The sequence below is a fragment of the Lygodium microphyllum genome, chromosome 15 (genome assembly GCF_053477565.2).
Source record: "Lygodium microphyllum isolate KBCC chromosome 15, Lygodium_microphyllum_v1.1.10, whole genome shotgun sequence".
Lineage (NCBI taxonomy): Eukaryota > Viridiplantae > Streptophyta > Polypodiopsida > Schizaeales > Lygodiaceae > Lygodium > Lygodium microphyllum.
In genome coordinates this window covers 147,129,438-147,150,462 of record NC_141149.1, presented here as the reverse complement: position 1 = coordinate 147,150,462, position 21,025 = coordinate 147,129,438, and the positions used below count along the sequence as shown (strand labels likewise).

Sequence of the window (21,025 nt, the reverse complement as noted above, 5' to 3'; positions counted from 1 at the left end):
CCTCGGGTGTGAACACACCCTTAGCACTTGTACTACACATATATATCTATCTAAAAACCTAAAGTGGTACACTCGTCATTTTTGTACCTGAAATCATGCATACTCTCTGCTCTGCTCACTCTCACTCTCTGTTTCTCCGCATATAACGAATACCTACTGTCTCGATCTTCATACTAACTCGTCACTACAAACTGGTATCACAGCTGTGGTTGAGGCGTGTATACCCCTTGAAGTTCGAGCAGGACAGGCGAGCAGGTCATGAGGTCGTTTTTTGACTTGACAAGCAGTCGTGAAGCAGTTAGTCGTTGGACAGGCGACTAGCAGAAGCTGTAGCCTAAATGAAGCGGCATTTTGTCACAGGCAATAGGTCGTGAGCTGTAGAAGGCTCCAACGTGGAGAGTGTGCGCTTGGCCCCGGCGTGGAGAGTCGGGAGCTGTAGCGTGGCAGTGCTGACAATAGACGCTGCACGACTCAGAGACGCGACTGAGGGGAGCTGCACACGACGACTGTAGGCGATGAGCGAGCTGCACGATGGAATTGTTGACGGGCTTGCACATGCGACGCGATAGCAGGTACTAAGTGGCGATTTGCACGACTGTTGACCCATCATTCAACTTTTTTTCCCTTCAAAATTTATTTTTCTTGAAGTTTCCCTACCGAGGGTTCACACACAGAGGCACAACACAAATTTTCGTGCAATTCAAGCCCATAAAGTTAGGGCTTTTTCCGAATTTGGGGATCTTAACGCAGAACTGGACAATCTGACTCAGAAATTGCAAAGTTGGTGCACATTTGTCCGGGAATTTTGGGGCTTTTTCACATTTTAGTGAAATTCTTTCAATTTCACTGAAATTAGTGCACGCAAGACTTGGAAAATTTGGGGATTTGTCCAAATTTGGTGCGAGCAAGATGTAACAGTGATATCTGTCTCAGAAATTGCAGGAATTTGTGACATTTTGCCTCCGACATTTGGGGCTTTTCATGTACATGCACAAATTGGGCTGAAACCCAATTTCTCGACATTGATGCACATTGGACCCCATGCAATTTGGGGATTTTGCAGTTTGGGCAAAATTTGTGCACCATTTGGTCATTTTATGTACATGCAGGTTCAATTCCATGTAATTTGGACATCCAACACTTGGAAAATTTGGGGCTTTTGCTGAAATCGCTCTATTTTGGCAAAATTGGCTTGTTCTATGCATGACATAGAAAATGCAGATGTGTGGTTGATGCTTTGAGCACAAAAATTTTGGGGCTTTTGACCGTGCGTGTCAAATTTAATGCCGATGGGTACATGTACAACAGAAATTGCAGCTGAAATTCGGGATTTCTCATGTAATGTGATGTATATGTCCTTGGAACAACTGTAACTAGTTGTGGAATGCTGTAGCACATGGTTTGGTGCTTCTGAAAATTTATTTACAGATCTGAAATCTTTGCTTCTACGTGGTCATTTATTGCTGGTTGGTACTTATTTGTACCTTGGTCAGTTGGATGACAGTTTGGGCCTACATTTGCTGATTTTTTGGTCACATTTGGGCTGAAAATCATGGCTGGCAGCAGTAATTTCATGCACATAAAGAAGATTGAAGGAGCACATAACTTTGTAGTTTGGCAAAAACAGTGCTACAATATCCTGTTGCAAAAGAAGCAGGCAAAGCCGATTAAAACCAAAGGGGCAAAGCCCGCGGACATGGAACATGAAGATTGGGATGAGTTAAATAAGCTTGCATGCTCAACCATCGAGCTATCGATTTCTGATGCCTTGTTGTTTAACAGTGAAGGTTTGGATTCTGCATATGCTATATGGATTCCACTGGAAGAATTGTATGCACAGAAGAGTGCTGCAAGCAAAGTGTATTGGCTGAAAAAGCTTATGGATTTGCGTATGAAAGAGGGTACAGCAATGTCTACTCACTTGAGTGAGTTTAACTCCATTTTCAGCCAGCTGGTTGCCTTGAAGTTCTTGATTGATGAAGAATTTAAGGCTACGTTCTTGTTTTGCACTCTTCCAGAGAGTTGGGATACATTCAGGACTGCTATGTAGTACATTCAGATGTATGTTAGATGCCAGGATTATCTTTAGGGGAAAAGAAATATTTTGTTACCTTTGTCGATGATGCTACATGGAAGGTATGGGTTTATCCAATTTGTAGCAAGGATGAAGTGCTTGACAAGTATAAAAAATTCTTTGCATTGGTTGAAAATTAAACTGATAAGACACTGAAGTGTCTTCGCTATGATAATGGTGGGGAATATGTATCCAAAGCCTTTTATGCATTTTGTGACAGCAAAGGGATAAAGAGAGAGCTCACTGCCCCTCATAATCCACCCCAAAATGGAGTTGCAAAGCGTATGAATCAGATCATATAGGATAAGGTCCGTATGATGCTGTCTCATGCTGCATCACCCCATGGTTTTTGGGTAGAGGCTGTTATGATAGCCGTACACTTAATTAATCGGTCACCAAATAGGTCTTTTGGGGAGGGGGGAGTTCCCCAAGAAGCGTGGTCAAGCAAGCCACCTTCATATGCTCACCTGAAAGTGTTTGACTGTGAGGCTTTTGTGCACATTCGTAAAGAAAAACGCAATAAACTTGAGCCAAAGTCTTGTAAATGCATTTTCCTAGGATATGGTGACGGGGGTGAAATGGGGTACAGATTGTGGGATCCCGAGAAAAGGTGAAACCTGTCTATGACTCACATAAAGCGATAGTTCCTTCAATCAACACATGGTCTTTACACACACACACATAAGCAAAGACCTCACTCTCTCGCTCAACACCAGATTGACCCTGAAGATCGGTGCCCCTCTCGGTATTTCTTTATCAATTAAAAGATGGAAAATTACAAAAATAATAATGTTCCAAAATACATAACCTGTGAACAATTGGTTTTCATCTCTTCTGAGTAAATCCCATTTGCATAAGAACAGTACATTATGTCCAAATCAACATCCCTTTTAGGAAAGCATTTTCTGTGACCAAAACTCAATGATTCCTGTGCAGAATTGTAGTTTGTAGATCTCTAAATTCATTGTTTTTACTGTCCAGTATGCCCAGAGTTCACTGTTCTTACTGTCCAGCATGTGCAGAATTCACTGTTCTTACTGTCTAGCACGCTGTTCTTACTGTCCAGTATATTGTTCTTACTGTCCAACATATACAGAATTCACTGTTCTTACTGTTTAGCATGTAACCAAAACTCAATGATTTGTGTGCAGAATTACAATCTGGAGATCTCTGAATTCACTGTTCTTACTGTCCAGTATATTGTTCTTACTGTCCAACATATACAGAATTCACTGTTCTTACTGTTTAGTATGTGACCAAAACTCAATGATTCGTGTGCTGAGTTCACTGTTCTTATTAAGCATAAGCAGAGTTCACTGTTCTTATTCAGCATGAGCAAAGGTCACTACTCTTACGATTCAGTATGTGTAGAGTTCACTGTTCTTATTCAGCATGAATAGAGTAAACACCGAATTGTACCTTCGATGGAATCAATCCATCATGCAAAGCATTTCTTTTGAGAATAGAGAGAGAGGTGATTAGAGAGAGCAAGCTCTACCTTCGTGCTTGAGTCAGAGACGTAGAAGTACTCTCCATGGCTGGTTTTCTTGCAACAATCTGCCCTCAGCTCCTCAAAACTTCTTTCTCCCATCTGTCCCTTATGCCTATTACGTTTTTTTTAAATGCTCTCTCTCTCTCTCTCTCTTTCTTTTGGGAATTTGTGCCACATGGCATACATGTATTAATTTTCCCGTTTAAACCTTCCGGTCTAAAATTCTCCATGATCGGTGCAAAATTTGACCTCGGCACAGACCAGAGAATTATTCATCGTGTAAAAACGAAGACAATGACGCGAACAGATTCTGGGGTCCAAAAATAGTAACTCCCTAAATTTTAGGGATGGTGACCCCTGCATTTCTCAAGTTGTTCCGTGCAACTTTTATCATTGCGACCACATCAAAAGTGTAATGTGGCTCAGCTATAGTGACTTTTATTCCGTGAGCATTCTCACATGTGCATCTTCTATCTTGGCCAAGCTAATTGTCCTGCACCATCTCCAATGGCTAAGCACACAGTCCCAAACCACTGCCATTCTATTCTTCAGTGCCCATTCAATATGGAACCAGTCCTAAGGCTTAGATAAACCATTAGTCCAATTTGTCCCAATGGCTGCCTCTTCTGGCCATGCAAAGATCCCGGCTTATTCCAAGAGAACTCTGGGGGTAAGAAGCAACAACAACAAAAGAAAAGAAAAATAAAATATTTATATAAGTAAATAAGAAAAGCAACTGTAAAAAGTATCACCACTTGGTGACAAAAGGAAAGTTGTACACAGCAATGATGTTATCTTTCGGGAAGATCGCATACATAAATAGCCCGAAAAGATTAAGGAGGTCCATAGGGTTGTATTCCGGGAAGAAATACCTTTTGGACAGCAAAATGTGCCCACTATACAGCAGCAAATACCTGCCATAAATGAACCTGTAAATGCAGAAAATAATGCTGGAAATGATCAGCCAGCTATTGCCCATGATAATGAGCCACTACATGTGCAGGAACAGCCATGACAACAAGCTATTAATGCTGATTTGCAGGCTGAAATGCCAGGACAGCATGCTGAAAATACTTAACAGCCAACAAACAATGATCATTGGGTTAGGAGATCGTCTAGGGCTACTAGACAACCTGATAGATTTGTTCCTGGTGCAAATAATGTGGCTGATTATGTCATGTTGATGGACTGTGGTGAACTCTCTTGCTTCAAGGAAGCAATGGACAGATAGAACAGGAAGGAATAGTACAAAGCCATGTTGTCAGAGATGGAATCTCTTGAGAAAAATGGCACTTGGGACTTGGTGCAATTGCCTAAAGGGCAGAAAACACTTCTATGCAAGTGGGTTTACAAGATCAAGGTCACTTTTGATTCTTCACCAAAGTATAAAGCAAGATTGGTTTGCAAAGGGGTACAAGCAGGAGCATGGAATTGACTTTGATGAGATTTTCTCTCCTGCAGTCAAGATGACTACATTGAGAATCATTTTGGGCTTGGTTGTAGTTGAAGATATGGAGCTCATACAGATGGATGTAAAGATTGCATTCTTACATGGTGATCTGTATGAAGACATATATATGCAGCAACCTGAAGGGTTTGTTGAAAAAGAATAAGAAAAGATGGTATGTAAACTCAAAAGGAGTTTGTATGGGTTGAAACAAACACCAAGAGAATGGTATCATAAATTTGATACATTTATGCAATCTCAAGGTTTCCATAGAAGTCAAGTGGATCACTGCTTGTACACGAAGAAGGCAGTAGATAGTAGCCTGATTATCTTGGTTTTGTATGTAAATGACATGTTGATTGTTGACAGGGATACTCATGCCTTGAACTCACTAAAGGAAAGTCTTCATGGCAGCTTTGACATGAAGGATCTTGGTGATGCAAATCACATTCTTGGCATGCGAATACTCAGAGATAGATCGAAAGGCTTACTCTATCTATCTCAGCAAGAGTATGTCTCCAAGGTTTTGCAGCGTTTCAATATGGAGGGGGGGAAAACAATTGGGGTTCCATTGCCTCCATATGTGAAATTCAGTGCAGAGGACAGCCCTACATCTGATGATGAGAAGGCTGAAATGGCCAAGATACCATATGCTTCAGCTGTTGGCAGTTTGATGTATGCTATGGGTGCTACACGTCCTGACATTGCCTTTGCAGTGGGAGTGGTTAGCAGATACATGGCAAACCCTGGCAAGAAGCATTGAGATGCAGTGAAAGGTATTATGAGATACCTCAAAGGCACAAATGAGTTATGCGTCTGCTTTGGAAAGCAGAAGGCATCTGTTGTAGGCTTTACGGATGCAGACTATGCTAGTCATGCGGATTGCAAAAAATCCACCTTTGGGTATGTGTTTACTTTCACAGGAGGAACAGTCTCTTGGATCTACAGGCTACAAAAGTGTGCTGCATTGTCTACTACAGAGGCAGAGTATGTGGCTGCCACTGAGGTATGCAAGGAGGCTTTATGGCTTTCATGTTTGGTGGGCGAGCTTGGCATCACAAAGTTACCTGTTCTCCATTGTGATAGTCAGAGTGCTATTATGCTAGCATGGAATCCTGTCTTTCATGCAAAGACAAAGCACATACAGGCGAAGTACCACTTCATTAGAGATGTACTTGACAACAAGAGCATTGAGCTTGTCAAAGTGCATACAGATGATAATCTTGTAGACCTTCTCACGAAGGGTCTTCCAGTAGAGCGGTTTGCTCATTGTTGACAGATGATGGGAGTTGGATAGATATATGTATTTCAGCTTTGTACATACCTAGACTTAGTTGATTCTTTTATCCTCTTAAGGCACATTGCCTTTAGGTGGGAGGTTGTTGGGAATAAAGGCCCTTGTGCCTTTTAATGTGCTCGGGTGTGAATACACCCTTAGCACTTGTACTTACACATATATATCTATCTAAAAACCTAAAGTGGTACACTCGTCATTTTTGTACTTGAAATTGTGCGCACTCTCCACTTTGCTCACTCTCACTCTCTCTATCTCTCCACGCCTAACGAACACCTACTGTCTCGATCTTCGTGCTGACTCATCACTACAGTTTTGTGAGGGAGAGTTGGTTGAAGTGAGTTGGCATTGAATGCCATGTTCCTATAAGAACTCGAAGAACTCGTGGGAGACAAACCCATCACCATTATCACTCCATAGCATCCCAATGCAGTCTGATTTTGCATTGATCTCACCCATGTAGAGAAAAATGAGAAAGCCTCAGATTTGCCTTTAGGAAGTATACCCACATAAATCTTGAATAATCATCCACTAATATAAGTATAATATGCCATTCAAGGCTGCCAAGGATATCGGCCCACTAAGGTCAACGTGAAATGACTGAAGGGGCCCCTCAACTCTGTGTGTGGTTTGCTAAGGGTATGGTATGCGATGTTGTTTCCCCAATTGGCATGCTTTATAGATGTCCTTGGATATTTTTTCGCATGGAAAGTCCTCAACCATCTAATGGCATGACAACTCATAAAGAGAGTTATATTCGAAGTGTCCTAAGCGGAAATGCCAAAAACGCTCCTCACTTGTAGGATTGCTAGCTGTAGCTAGCTAATGAAGTTTTTGGAATTCGGAGCCCTCAATTGTTGGTTTCCACATAACGATGCATCAGCTGTAGTAGCACTTTCTATGAGCTGAGACATGCTAGAAATTGTGGACTTCATGCAAAAATCTTGTATACCCTTTGGCAAACCACAAACTTACTTCTCCACCTGCTCATGGAGGGGTACTAACCAATAAGAAGTAACGGGCAACAAAGTATTCCAAAAAATCTTGTTGTATTGATCCAAGTTCTTGGAATCCTTAGAATCCAATTGATTCCATGTTGTCATAATGTCTACTTCAAAGGTATTTGTCAACCAATTTGAAGCAAACATTTGCTTAAACTTGACCCAAGTGGTACAAAGCATCCCAAAACTTCTTTGTTGTACTGATCCAAGTTCTTACAATCCTTGGAATCCAATTGATTCCATGTTGTTATAATGTCTACTTCAAAGGTATTTGCCAACCAATTTGAAGCAAACATTTTCTTAAACTTGACCCAAGTGGTAGGTGTCTTTCCTTGAATGAGAAGTTTAGACCACCATTGCAATGCGTTTCCCTTCAAGAATGTGGCTGCTTTCCATATCTTAGATGCTTGTATGAAGTTGCCTCCAGAATAGGCTGCATCAAATTGTTGAATACAAATAAATGCTTTTAACTTATCTTGTGCACCCTTGAAAGGCTCAAACTTCGCAAATTTTCCACCTTTATCATAGTACTTTGGTGGTCCTATGGGTGTCAAATTATCATAAATATGCTGCTGCACAAAGGGTGCATTTGCTGTATTTAAATGAAAACCAGCTTTACTAGATGCACTTGCATGACCAACACCAAATCTTTGTGCTCCAACAGTCCTTGGGGGTGCAGATACATGTCCATATGGCCCACCGTGTGTCCCAAGCATCATGCCTATGCTGCCATACATGAGATTATGCATTCCTCTTGCATTACCCGGATACATTGGGTGTTTTGAGCTATGCATTGGCTGCTTTATACCATAGGGATTTGTGTCTTGCATTCCCATATGCAGTGCCTATCCAACCATAGCATAAAAAATGGTACCTCCACCAAAGTATCCTTGCTGCCCTATGCTTACATTTGCATGAATACCTCGCTGTCCATACTTCCATGGATTGGCACCACCAAGTTGGCCATGCATTTGCACTTACTTGTCCCATGGGTACCAACTGCTTGTGCCTGTCAAGATTTTTGAGCTCTTCCAAAGAAGGCCTAGTTATCTCCTTCAGTTCTTTCAGCTGTCCCGAAGCTTTAAAAGAGGTCTTCTTCTCTTTGCCTTTGGTGTCCTTCCTTGGAGCATTCAAGAATTGAGTAAATTGGGGATCCTTTGCCAATTCAGCAAAGAGTTTTGCTGTTGTACACATCTAATCCTTGAAGCTATCGTCGAATTCTTCAGCCTCTTGCTAGTCATCAGCCTCTTGATGCATAGAAGTGCCAACATTTGGGTCTTTTTTTATGTTTTCAGCTTGCCGTCCACGCTGAGAACCATACCCAACATTAGTCATTGTATTTTTTCCTTCACCACGCGAATGACCAAGGAGTGTTGCATCCTCTCCACTCGGTCTTGTATCACCTTGTGAAGGCACGCTTGCTGTAATTCACTGATGAGAACAATTTCAGTAAGATTGCGATGATCCCAAGTTGCAATCAAGTGCCGTGGGCTCACCAATTCAAAGGATTTGATGGTATCCCGGTAATGGAACCATGCGACTAGCCTTCCTTTCAATGGATGGGTGGTAATTAGCTGATTATAACTTAATTACAGCACTAAGCATTTATTGAAAAACTGAAAAATACAAATTTACCTACTAATCTTTGGATAGTGGACATCCGCTTGGCCTTGAAACAGGTGCCTCGTGCAATATTTCTTTAGTTTTATTGAAGTAGAAGTCGATTTACAATGGGATTCTCTCAACCCCTTCACAATCGAAACTCCCCTTGTTGTACAAAGTGACCAACAAGTCTTCAATTTGATTTGCGCCTTGATTCGGACAATCAATTAGTCTTCACCTACTTCGAGAAGTGTGGAAATACCCCAAATTTGATGGCCGACTAGTCCTCGGCCTGATTTTCAGCTGAAAATCACCTTCAGTCCTAAATAATTCAGGTCTTGGGGTCTTCAATGTCTAGCACGCTTTTCGAGGCAACTACTAAACCCTAATTTTTGCTGTAAGTTAGGGTTTACAACAGAGAAGCTGAAATTCCTTAGCCTCCAAGGGTCCAAATGCTGAGATCTTTGAAGTAAGGTTGTGAAATGGTTGGGGAATGAGAGAGAATGTTGAGGAGAGAGAAAATTCAGAGTTTTGTTGCGAGAAATGACTGAAAATCAGTCAATGCAGCAGCTATCCTATCCCAACAGCAATAAATGCTGTTGCTTGCATTGCCCAGTTGCCTAGGATCTCATGCAACTGTCAGCCACTCCAAATCTACAAATGCATGCTGCTGGTAATGGCTGAAACTCAGCTTATAATGGCTGCTCCAGCTGCTCATGATGTGTTTCCAACAATAATGAATGATCCTCTCTCTCTGTAAGCCTTTGTTTTTGCTCTCGGAGCCTTCCCCACGTTTTTCCCAGCCTCTTTAGAAAATTTAACAAGTGGAAGCCTTTCCAAATGAATTTTCAGCATTATCCACATTATTATAATAAATTTCAGTCTAAAATGCTTGAAAATCAATATAATAATTATTTCGATTCTTTAAAAAAAAATTCTGACAAGTCTGTACTTCAATTTGCCAAGCCACTTCATCTTCCGAGTGTCCGTGTGCCATTTTTGACCATCGGATCTGTGTTAAGTACTATTAAATGCCACGTCTCTGGTGTCACCAATTGACACTTATGGCCAAATAAATGACTTTAGCCAATAACTAGCACTAGATACTACCTAGTATCTGTGCAACATAATTAACTACAAGTTTTTCCTTTGACATTTGTTGATTCCCTCAGGTCTTGGGCTCATTAATTTGCACTAACCTCAGTTGCACCCCATATGTGCAACATTTACTTAAACATGTGATTAAAAATTAATCCACATGTTAATTGAGGCTTGCAAAAATGCATGTCCTCATGACAGTACCTCATTGTGAGCAATCACTAAACTAGCCTTGGCATCAAGTACCTTCACTTTGACAAAGCTAATGGATGGAGAGAAGATTCAACCCAAGTGGGGAGACATAGTAAACATTGTCCAATCTAGTGAGATCCAAGCCTTTGTCAGTATCAAACCTGACACGACCAATGGGCTAAATCTTGACAAAGGAGTTATTGCCGCATTGGACATTCATAGTTATAAGACCGTAAGGGAAAAATGTTACCAAGCATGTTCACGTGATGTGTAGCATCACTATCCACAATCAAAGTGATCATATGGCCACAAGGTCATGTTGTGTGGGCCTCTATAGTACTAGGAAACTTGTATATATGGACCAAGCTTTCAACCTTTGATGTCTCTATAGAGATGAAGTGGGGCTAAGGACCAAATTCCATCGCTAGTTTGACAAGCCAATTTGGCATCCCCTTGGGAGTTGAGAAAGTTGCAGACTGTGATGGCTGATCAGAGGCAGTGTGACTCTGAGATTTAGATAATGTTGGCCTTGTCCAAAGTTTCAAAAAGGACAAATTTAAATTCTAGTGATCCTGCCCAAACTTTGACTTTGTTTTAAAAATTTCAATTGTCCTTGCCCAACTTTCACATAAAGGTCAAAAACCACTCTTTAAACAGTAATGGAAAGCTTCACATTTAACCTTAGGGGAAATGCACCTTATCCAAGGTCCTACCCACATCAAACAGAACCAATGCAATGCTTATCATGCCTAGAGCACAAAGTAAGTTAACATGCTTGTGATGTTACCCAAGGTTTCAGCTGAACTTTTGTATCACAAAGCTCATCATGCAAGGAAAACTATCATGGAGTGGCCATTGTGCTTGTGATTGACTATATCCCTTCAGCTGGTCTTGTATGTCTTAAAACATTATCACAAAAGACATGTCAACATCTTTGCAATAATCTATTAAGCCATTTCACAATTGGCCCTATGTGGTATGGCTTGTGGATATGCAAGTTTTATTCTTGTAGAGTTGAAAATGTGTCATGATTTATCACAGTCTTCTTCTCTTCTCCTTGATCCTCTACAGTTAATTGATTACATTTTTACCCTATATAAAGTAAAGTAAATCTAACGGAAGGTGCTCACCCCTTGACCCATTTTTCGAACCTACTCCTATCACAGAAGAGAAACAAAGACATTTCTCTCCTGGTATCAATTTGGTTTGGGGGTGCCCAAAATGCCCAATTGATGTGGATAGACCAATTTCTTAGTAAGTCATTAGCTTTTACTAACAACCGTATCCAAATCGCTAGATCCTAAGAGATAAATTTAGACCATACCTTTTTTGATACCGAAGTAAGGTTTGTGTGAAAAAGAAAAAAACGAGATCCAATAAAAAAATAGTGCTTGACCTTTCATACATTGCCTATCCACTGTCCAGGGTTACAGAAATCTGGAGTATGTGTTCTGCCCATGAGAGTGGATTAATACCAGGCTTGTTCATTTGCTAACTGTTATAGATGATGATTGGAAGGGTGACAATGGTGCTATACACAGTGCCAGGTTCATCTAGATTATAAACTAGAGGTATGAACAGCTTTCATTTCCTCATTTAAGCATGATTTCTGATAAGCCCATGTTTTCCAGTTTCTGATAAGCCCATTTAAGCCCATGATTTCTGATAAGCCCATGTATGAAGAGAAGGGGCTTTGCAAGGGTCTCCTAAAGCAAAAGTAATATCATCTAGCACCATAAAACAGCCGAGTTAGACAAATTGGACTAGCTTGTTATAGTAGTGCATAAGATGGCTAAATTTTCCCTTTAAAAGGGTTTGTGTTATATCTTTGCTGGGGGCTGCTGCTTTGGAAACAAATTATGAAATGGAGTCTCATTGAGATCCCATGAGGACCCCTAATGAAGTTCTCATGGGATCTCTATTCCACTTGTCTAGTGTTCAATACCCACAAAATGTAGGATTTATGCCAATTAATGAGAGCAGCAGAAGCTCTACTGAAGATCTTTATCGCTGCTACAAAAGTCCTGAAGTGATCCTCATGCCCATCTAATTACACTATTGTATTGTCTGAGAACTCCACATAAAGGTCATCAAACTTTTGATGAGTAGCCTGAGCACCCTAATGCCTACAGATTTGCCTGTCAAGTATGAATTCATAGACTCTACTGCTTCATGAGACTCATCATAACTCAATGTAATTGCATATAACAGTTTGGAAGTCATTGAGAGACATGTAGCATCCTCTTTTCAATGATCCTCTCTAAGAAACCTAAACACAAAGCTTGGAAATGGGGTACATATAGCAAATCCATACCTTTTTCATGTTAAAATGCATTTAGTATTAGCTCTTTTGAACATTTTTTCAGGCCAAATTTTTGATCCATCACACTGTATTATATACGCATAAAGACGTGGTGCAAAGCATATGTGCATCAGATCTGGGGGATGTCTTCACAACTGGGTAACACAAGTTTTCCCACTCTCTTTTTGCACAATCTAACAAAAACAAGAATGTAAAGTCATAAGTAACTGTATGCAATATGAAACCTTCAAGTAGGGTCGTCACTTGAGAGATTTGAGAAAATCACATACATATGTCGTTTTGATGCATGTTATGCTTCATTATAGATTGTATTAACCTTGATGTCCATACATTATGCTGAAGAGATTGGTATTTTGCATACAATAAAGATTAAGACTGAAGTCACAGAAAATTTCTCTCTTCATTTAAATGGTGGTGATTCCTCAGCTATGCACATTGGATCTATGAGGAGGAGGGGAGGAGGAAGAGGGAAGGAGGGGCTGGGTGAGTTGTTGGGGTTGGGAGGAATGTAAGAGGGGAGAAAGAAGGGAAAAGAGAAGGCAAAGAAGCAAAGAAAGGAGAGGAGTAAGTGAAGGCGATGTAAAGGATAAAAAATATTTAGGAAACTTTTTGGTAGAGTTTGGAATGCTTAAACAGCTAATTCATCTTTTCAGATGTTACTTGGGTAGGTTGCAATTGTGTTTAAGTTTTCCTTTCTTCGGTATACAACATTTGGTGGATATATGAGACAACTGTTGGATCAATTTTCACTTGATCTCCCAATTGAGGGGGACTGTCTTCTTTGACTTGTTAGTTTCTAATGTGCGGAGAGTTGCTAGACAATATGGAATTCATCATGCTTCACTTTGTAGATAGAGATGGTATGTTTGTGAGCAAGTCATGGCATTGGTGCACTTACCTTTCCAGATGACAGATCTCTTGATTTCTGTATCTATGCAATTAGATCACCTACATAGAGACAAAGTACTCTTTGAGAGCTATGTTTCAATGTGTGGCATGTGCCATTTGGACTACTCTATGAGAAGTTATGGCAGTTTTTGTCCAATAGGACCTCTTTTTTCCAGCAAGCTGTCTACTGACTGCATGGACCTTTTCTTGAAGATTTAAAGGGTCAAGTTATCTTTTGAAGACATCTAGATAGCGTACATGGCGGAGACTTCTATTTTTGTCTTCATTCTAGTCAAAAAATTTGATTTTTCTCATTCATTTCCTATTATTCATATGGTTGTAAATAGAGTAGTACTCTGTTTTGCCCATCTTTTTTGGCCATGAGAGGGTTATTAAGCATCAATTGGCTGCCCCATACACCCCACCCTAGAATGGTATTGCAGAGCACATGAACAAGACTATTTAGGAATGAGTCCGTAATATGCTTAGTCAGGTAGGCTTACCATAGTATTTTTAAGCTAAGGTAGTTACTACTGCCATTTATCTTATTAATAGATCCCCATGTGCTACTCTTGGTGGTAGAGTTGCAGAGGAGGTATGGTTTGGGAAACCTCCCTCGTATGCTTACTTGTGAGTCTTTGGATGTGAGGCTTTCTTCCATATTCTCAAAGACAAGCGCAATAAATTGGATCCAAAGTGAGATCCCTAGCCTCCTAAAATGTGTATTAACAATGTACTATAACCCAAGATATTGGCATCATCTTATTTTATGTATACGCTTGTACTACTAATTGTTCTCCTATAGGTTCGGATCTCTATGATTGCCCACATGTTGACCTTGCAAATGTATTAGGTAAAAAATGAGCAATTTAGTTCATATTTTGTTTGTTTGTGGTGTATAATATTTCTCAAGGTTATCCATGCCTCTTTTGCACACACAATGTTTCTCACTATTGTCCCATTCAATTGTTTGCTATTTTGTTGCATCCGAAATAACATGTAGCAATGAGTCCATAAGGAGTAGTCTTTCCAATTTTGCTATTTGGTTGTCATATGTTAATGTTGATCTTTGATAGCAATCTGGAGATTGGGGACTATAAATTCGAGAGACGTAATTGCCTCGATGGTGAATGCAAGCTTGTAAAAGGAATCAAGCTTGTTGCCACTCTAAATGATGTGCAGTAAGCCCATAATGCCGCTGGAAGCTTGGTATCCCAATCTTTCCTGTGATGCTCTACTAGCTTTGTGAGAATTTTGCACAGGGTCTTACTTGTTGATTTGGTGAGGCCGTTTGCTTGCAGGTAGTATGGGGAGGATTTCTTATGATTTACTTGTTGATTTGGCAAGGCCGTTTGCTTGCAGGTAGTATGGGGAGGATTTCTTATGAATTACCATGAAGAAAGTCATTTACAGGTGTTAGATAGAATAACAACAATTTGGTCTATGTTTTATGATTTAGTCAAGGATCAAGTCTCACTTGATATAGCTGTGAATTTAGATGCAGACATATGTGAGGATGAGGTGAGTGATGTTTTGGTACATTTGCCGAAGGATGAAAGCTGTGGGTGGGATGGCTGCACCAATGAACTTTTGCAAAATATGCATATCTACTAGTAGCAACCTTGACCACTATGTGTCAAGAAGTCTAGGCAACCAGCATTATGTCTACCTTGTGGAAAGAGGGTGTTATTAAATTAATACCAAAGGTGCCTTTGCCTTCCACTCTTAAACATTGGAGACCTATTTCCTTGATGGGTAGTATGTATAAGATTTTTGCAAAGGTGTTGCTAATTAGCTATATAAACACATCTCTAAATTGTGCATCTTGCTCAATATGGGTTTAGGAGGAATATTCTGCATAATATTTTGAATGTGCAAGTGGGAATTTATTATGCTTAACATACAAATAAGGAGTAAGAATTGATTAAGCAGACTTAGAGAGAGCCTTTAATTATCTTGAATGGTTTTTCCTAGCCCAACTTATGCAAAAAATAGAGTTTGGGCCAAGAATGTCTCATTTGATTGACATTATTAGCAGGGGCTCTTCTTCAAGAGCTATACGTAATGGAGGTGTTATAGAGCCATGCATTCTTTCCAAGTCTATCAAACAAGGATGCCTTGTAAGTGTTAGCCTCTTCCTCATTTCATGTATGTCAGTCTATCTTGTATTGGTTGTGAGTTCCTGTCAGGGTCTGATGGAGACATTGGAGCTCTGACAATTTTGTGTGTACTTCTTGTGTTTGGCAGCCACGTCCCAGTTATTCAGCGATTTTTCTCCAAGATGCTGTGATTTTGTCCAGGGAAGCCACATTCGCATTTTCATGTTTTTTTGCTATTCCCAACTGCAATTAATGCAGGTCAGCCAGATTTTTGGCGGCCCCAAAGAGCTGGTTGGTCAGATTTAGAGGTTTTCAGCTATTTATAGCTAGCTGGCTGGGTTGGGGCAATCACTCACTTTTCTGCCTCAGAGGTGCTCCATCAGGTGGCTACAATCTTCTCCTTTTCTAGCTTGGACAGGAGGCTGCATACTCTGTCTCTGTCACCGTCTTTGTTACCGTCTTTGTCACCATCACTGTCTCCATCACCATTGACGGTGCTATCATCATTATTCAGCATGATTTGGCGGCCTCATTGACGCCTTGGGCTGCATGCAAGGACTGAACAGTCCTCATTATATTCAACCTTTTTCTTTGTCCAGTGCAGATCATCTTCTTTTCCTGCCTTTTCTTCTTCTTTGCTTTTCTCTCCATGTTCGTGATTCTCTTCTATTCTCTCACAGGGGATCATCGCCAAAGTGAGGTACCCCATTGAGAGAAGACCCCCTAGGCTGAAAACACAAATTTTTAGTGATCTGTTCCTTGCTGAAAACATAGACAGGCGACTGGTCCATACCACTTAGGCAGGACATCTACAATCTTTTCTTCACGGAGGTGTAGCTGATTTCTATTGTTTGAGGAATTCTACAACAAAGCATAGATTTTTGTGGGTGTTTGTAGGTGTTGGAGATGTTGTATCATTGGTTCAATGGCTTTGATGACTCTGACGAGGAGATTTCTCATCAGTCCTCTGATAGGCGGCGTGATCATTGTGAAGATTGGAGTTCTTCGAGCCCTTTTGTTTAGTCTCACCGTTCGGAGCAGCATTCGCCTTCTCTTCCCCCTTCTCTCCATGTTTCCCATAGAGCCCGTTTTGAATCACGGCCCATGATTTTACATTACTTGCCATTGCTTGGTTGAAGACTAATTTGTGGCAGATCACTCAATCTATTCATTTCATGCTTTGGAAAAAGGACTCTATGCATTCTAACATTTCTTGGATTTCTTGGAATCATATCTGTGCACCTAAAGAAATAGGGAGTGGAGTTATTTTAGATATGGAGACTCACATGACAGCCTTGGATGGTCTTTGTTTGAAGCCATACATGTTACTTACTGTCTCGGGTTTCTATAGTGAGATTATTTTTGGAAGACGGGAGTAATTTGCTCAGCAATATTTGATTGAGGCCTCATGGTGGCATTTTATTAATGCTAATCAGTCTATCAACCTTAAATGTTTCTTGGAAAGTGGTGCTTGAGAAGTCTTCTCGGCATCCAAGCATTGATTGCTTGCTAGCCAAATCTCTACAAGCTAAGTTGTTGGATGCTTTTAAGATTGTTTCGGAGGGGACCCATATTGAACAAAATGGTAATGCTTAGGCTGATTTCTATTACTGATTGTCACCAAAATGAGAAATGAACTTAATCATTTAATTAAACTTCACAAAGGTTTTTAATTAAAATAATTTAATTCTGGTATTCCTAGCTCTTAGCATGGTGAGTGTTGCACAAGTAGTGAAAAATTGACACTGGTCATGTAGTGGACAAGTGTACAAGCTATCTGGTACAAAAACAAGGTAAAAGTAACAAGGTGTAATGTGAAACTTCCATTAAATTGAAAGCTTGCATCTTAGAATTAAGATACATTGAAAGTTTTACCCAGTAAGTAGCTCACTTAGGGTACTTAAGTTCTTAAGTAGGCCTTGAGCTAATGTTTCGTCCCGTGAGCGGTTCACTGACTAAGTCATTAATTAGCCCTTAATAAAAAATGAGATGTGATTAAGGAGCAGTTGGTTACTCATGTTATGGAAAGCTTATCTTGGCTATTTGAGGCTACTTTTCTCTCACTTTGAGCAGCCTAAGTTTGAAGATAGCCATTTTTATCTTCTTTGCTGCAAAAATTGCAAGTTTCAGCCACGTAATATGAGCTAATAGCATGGATGGAGTGTGGACAGCAGCCAACCTTCTCTTCTTGGCATGGGGATTTCATTGGTCGGCCTTGTAACTCCAGATACAATGCGGTGTGTTGCTATTTCTGAATTAAATATAAGAAAAACAATCTATTACAGCATTATGGGCTAAGATATTATCTTATCCTTTGAGATCTCAAGTCTAGTGCACTTTCTAGGCAATTTTGTCATAAAGAAAGCAACTTCTCATAGTTTCACCACGTGAAATCTCTCTGTTTGTGAGAGGAACAATGTGGGATTGCACAAGAAATATGCATATAGTTGCCTGGGCGAATGCTATGCGAAATTGGATTCAAATGTTGGCTGTAATTTTTAGAGTGTGGCAAGCTGAAGTGTTTATTTGGTTTTTTGAACACTCCATAGTTGGTTGGAGGTCAACATTGTAGGTGACAAGGTCATTGTACATCCCTGGATTAGTTATGTTGTGAAAAATTGCTGAAATACAAACATTTATAGTCAATATCAAGCATTCATTAGTAATCTAAGGAAATACTGGAAGGCACGCCAAGCTTTGGGGCCAATAGGTGTCATGTGTGGTGTAGAAGCACTCTAGCTCCAATTGTGTGTGGATTTTTGTTGCTGAATTTACTGCTAAGCTGAATTAAGTGTTTGCTAAATGCAGTCTATTGCCCTTTGGGCTTTTGAAGACTGGTTTCACTGATACACTTTTGCTGGCATGGGAAACCGGTGCAGTGAACTCACCGCCTTACCTTCTCCTCAAGGACATAAAGCAAAGGCTCGATGGTGGCTCCATGATTCCTGTGATGGTACTCGATTTGCAAGCACTTGATCTACGACAGGAGATGTGAAGAAGACCATCCGGTCTGCAAGCATTTGATTTGTAAAAGCAAATGTTAAGAAGAAGAAAGGCCACCTGATCTCTTTTCCAAACTGTCTCTCACCCAAGAAGGGAAAGAAGAGAATAGCATATATGAGGAATGAGCTTCATCTCTTAAGTCCCTCACTCTTACACTCACTCTCCCTCTCTCTCAAGATGAAGCACAAGTAGATAGTCTAACCAGTCTTCCTCCTCGGATAGGGTGGTAAATAACCTGATTAAGCACTATTTACGGCAATTAACAAATTCACAAAACTGAAAAGTACACTTTACCATATAATCTTGGACATTGGACACCTTGTAGGCTCCAAAACTGGCGCCCCCTTTCGGTATTTATTTAACTTAATTGAAGAAGAAGTTGATGTACAATGGGATTCTTACAATCCCTTTCGATATTCCAACTCCCCTTGCTGTTCAAAGTGACCAGCAAGTCTTCAATCTGATTTGCCCCTTGTTTCGGACAATTAATTGGCCTTCACTCGCTTTGATGGAGATGGAAAATACCCCAAATTCAATTATTTGCTAGTCCCTCCACTTGAATAGGCCAAAAACAACTTCAACCCTGTTGAATCCAAGTCTTGGAGCTTCCAATTTTTGGCACGCTTCTCGAGGCTACGGCTAAATCTTAATTTCTGCTGCAGATTAGAGTTTACAACAAAGAAATCTGAAATTTCTCAGTCTTTGGTGATCTCAATGCTGCAATCTTTGGAGCACGGCTGTAGAAAGGCTGGGAGATGAGAGAGAATGCTAAGGAGAGAGAAAATTCAGACTTTCTTCGCGAAGAACCGAGGAAAATCTGTCATTTACTGTTGCTGCCCTATGAACAGCTTGTAGATGTAAAGAACTGAAGAAAATCAGTCATTTACTGCTGCTACCCTGTCTCAACAGCCTGTAGATGCTGTCACCTGCAGTTGATTGGTCTTCTCTTGCCCTTGGCTGCCTCAAAAGGTCCTCTAATGGCTATAAATCAAACCACCATCTCCTCCCTCTCTCTTGTAGGTTGAATACACTAAAAATGCATGTCTCCAGTCTCTAAAAACGTTTTTCAGTCTTGCATGGGCATTTTTGATAAGTGGAAGCCTTTTCAAATAGTTTTTCCAGCATTATCCATAATTAAATAGTAATTTTCAGGCTTTAAATACTGAAAATTAATCTAATAATTATTTCAGTGCCTTAAAAAATAATCTGATTGGCTAATCATTAAATTGGCTAGCCAACTTATTCTCGAGTGTCTCTGTGCCATCTTTGACCATTAGATTGGCATTAGGTATCATTAAACGTCACTTCTCTAGTGTCACCAAACTGACACTTATGGCCAAATGAATGACCTAGGGGTTATGGGCTCGTAAATTTACTCTAATCCCAGTTACACCTTACATGTGTAACATTTACTTAACTATGTAATTCAAAATTAATCCACATGTTAAGTGAGGTTTCAAAAATACATATCCTCATGACAACCCTCCCCCTTAAAATCCTTGTAATCGTCCACGATTGCACTGCCAAATGCATCAAAAGCAAAATAGTGGATTGGAATTTCCGCAAGGTATCATAGTTAACACAACATTGTGCACTATTGCTCAACCATTGCATATGCCCAATACATGCTGAAAATTACCAGCCAATCATAACAAACCATAAGACTCACAAAGAATCTTTAAAAAAAAAAAAATGCCAGATTATCATGTGACATGCCTATTTCTCATGAGCTCAGCTCATCTGGCAAAACCAAACCATAGCATAGCATAACCAAGCATAAACGATGGCTAAAACATCAATGGCGTCATAACATATGCTGTTGTCCATGGAACTAGATGTAAACCGTTGAAAACTGAGCATAATCTTATCATAAATTGATCACTTGCTGATCTGAGAAGTGATCACAAACTGTTGCAAATGTGACCCCAAAGTGATCACAAACTCATTGCAAAAACCGACCAACAATTAATGCAAAAACTGATCTAAAAATGACCATAACAGTTCTCAAGCTAATAAAAAATTGAGCTGAAACTGATCAGAATTTTGTCTCAAAATTTAGGCAAAATTCATGCCAAATCGATCATAAGTTGATGCAAAAGTATAGTTCTAGTGCCCGGGTGAAACTCATACTCAGCTGCATACATCTCTTAAAGTGACTAGTATACTAAGTAGTGACCTCATGGCAAGCATACTGTCAACATAGTATCTTGGATGCATGTTGAATACATCCGGGATCCACTACATATGAGAGCTGCCCATAACTGAAGGAGTGGAAGTGCTACCTCCCCCTTGAGCATTAGGCAATACTCGGGACCCTTGCTCTACTGAACTCGACGGAGCCCGAACTAAAGTTGGCTCTAACTGAAAGGCATCTAGGTAAAGCTGCAACAACTGAGGATGGTCTGCCAAGTCATCCTCTTCCATCCATTTGGCATCCATTGGTGAATAAGTTTGAAATTTCACCAAGTATCTCTTGGAAGCTTTACCTTTGACTTCTTTTTCCTTATGTGCC

At 40.2% G+C, this 21,025-nt stretch overlaps 1 protein-coding gene across 8 annotated transcripts in view; it reads left to right on the top strand.

Moving 5' to 3' along the window:
* LOC148025199 (uncharacterized) overlaps positions 1-21,025 on the top strand; it is a 268,949-nt gene that overhangs the window by 35,062 nt on the left and 212,862 nt on the right. For 7 of the 8 annotated variants that reach the window (XM_087695002.1, XM_087695001.1, XM_087695000.1 and 4 more), the window contains exon 4: positions 12,567-12,661. The exons of the other annotated variant lie outside the window; for it this stretch is intronic. In XM_087695002.1, the coding sequence (XP_087551128.1) occupies positions 12,567-12,661 (95 nt within the window). The remainder of the gene's footprint in view (positions 1-12,566; positions 12,662-21,025) is intronic. 8 annotated transcript variants of the gene reach the window in all.